At 45.7% G+C, this 972-nt stretch overlaps 1 protein-coding gene across 1 annotated transcript; it reads left to right on the top strand.

Annotated features, from left to right (window-relative positions):
* On the top strand, nt 1-972 carry LOC123607371 (olfactory receptor 7G1-like). The gene has a single exon (XM_045496543.1). The coding sequence runs from the start codon at nt 19-21 to the stop codon at nt 970-972; it is 954 nt and encodes a 317-aa protein (XP_045352499.1). The 5' UTR covers nt 1-18.

The raw sequence follows: 972 nt of genomic DNA, 5'->3' as shown, positions 1-972 counted from the left end.
ATCAGATTCATCGACAACATGGGACCCAGCAACAAAACAGCAGTTTCCGAATTCCTTCTTATGCAAGTGACAGAGGATCCAGAACTGAAGCCCTTTCTCTTTATTCTGTTTCTGTCCATATACCTGGTCACCATCCTAGGAAACCTGCTCATCGTCCTGGCCGTCAGCTCAGACTCCCACCTCCACACCCCCATGTACTTCTTCCTCTCCAACCTGTCCTTTACTGACATTTGTTTAAGCACAACCACAATCCCAAAGATGCTGGTGAACATCCAGGCCCAGAGTCAGAGCATCACTTATGCAGGCTGCCTCACCCAGATCTACTTTGTTCTAGTTTTTGCTAGTTTGGAAAGTTTCCTTCTTGCGGCAATGGCCTATGATCGCTATGTGGCCATTTGTCACCCACTGAGGTACACAGTCATCATGAACTCCCACTTCTGTGGCCTGCTGATTCTAGTCTCCTTGTGCATTAACACTGTGGATGCCCTGATGCACAGTCTGATGGTGTTGCAGCTGACATTCTGCACAGATGTTGAAATCCCTCTCTTCTTCTGTGAGGTTGTTCAGGTCATCAAGCTCGCCTGTTCTGACACCCTCGTCAATAACATCCTGATATATTTTGCAACTAGCGTATTTGGTGGTATTCCTTTATGTGGAATCATTTTCTCTTACACTCAGATAGTGTCCTCTGTTTTGAGGATGCCATCCGTGGGCAGAAAGTATAAAGCGTTTTCTACGTGTGGGTCTCACCTGTCAGTTGTGTCTTTGTTCTATGGGACAGGTTTGGGGGTGTACATTAGTTCTGCTTTTACTAACTCTTCCAGAAACACTGCGGTGCTTTCAATGATGTACACTGTTGTCCCTCAAATGATGAACCCTTTCATCTACAGCCTGAGGAACAGGGATATGAAGGGAGCCTTGAGAAAACTCATGGGTAAGATACCATTGTTTTTTCAGGAGTGTGTTGTTTAA

The sequence above is a fragment of the Leopardus geoffroyi genome, chromosome A2 (assembly GCF_018350155.1).
Source record: "Leopardus geoffroyi isolate Oge1 chromosome A2, O.geoffroyi_Oge1_pat1.0, whole genome shotgun sequence".
Taxonomy (NCBI): domain Eukaryota; kingdom Metazoa; phylum Chordata; class Mammalia; order Carnivora; family Felidae; genus Leopardus; species Leopardus geoffroyi.
Note: the sequence above shows the minus strand (reverse complement) of the source record. Positions and strands in the feature narration are given on the sequence as shown.

Coding starts and splice junctions, on each gene's coding strand:
- LOC123607371 (XM_045496543.1), top strand. CDS start 19: ATGGGACCCAGCAACAAAACAGCAGTTTCCGAATTCCTTCTTATGCAA.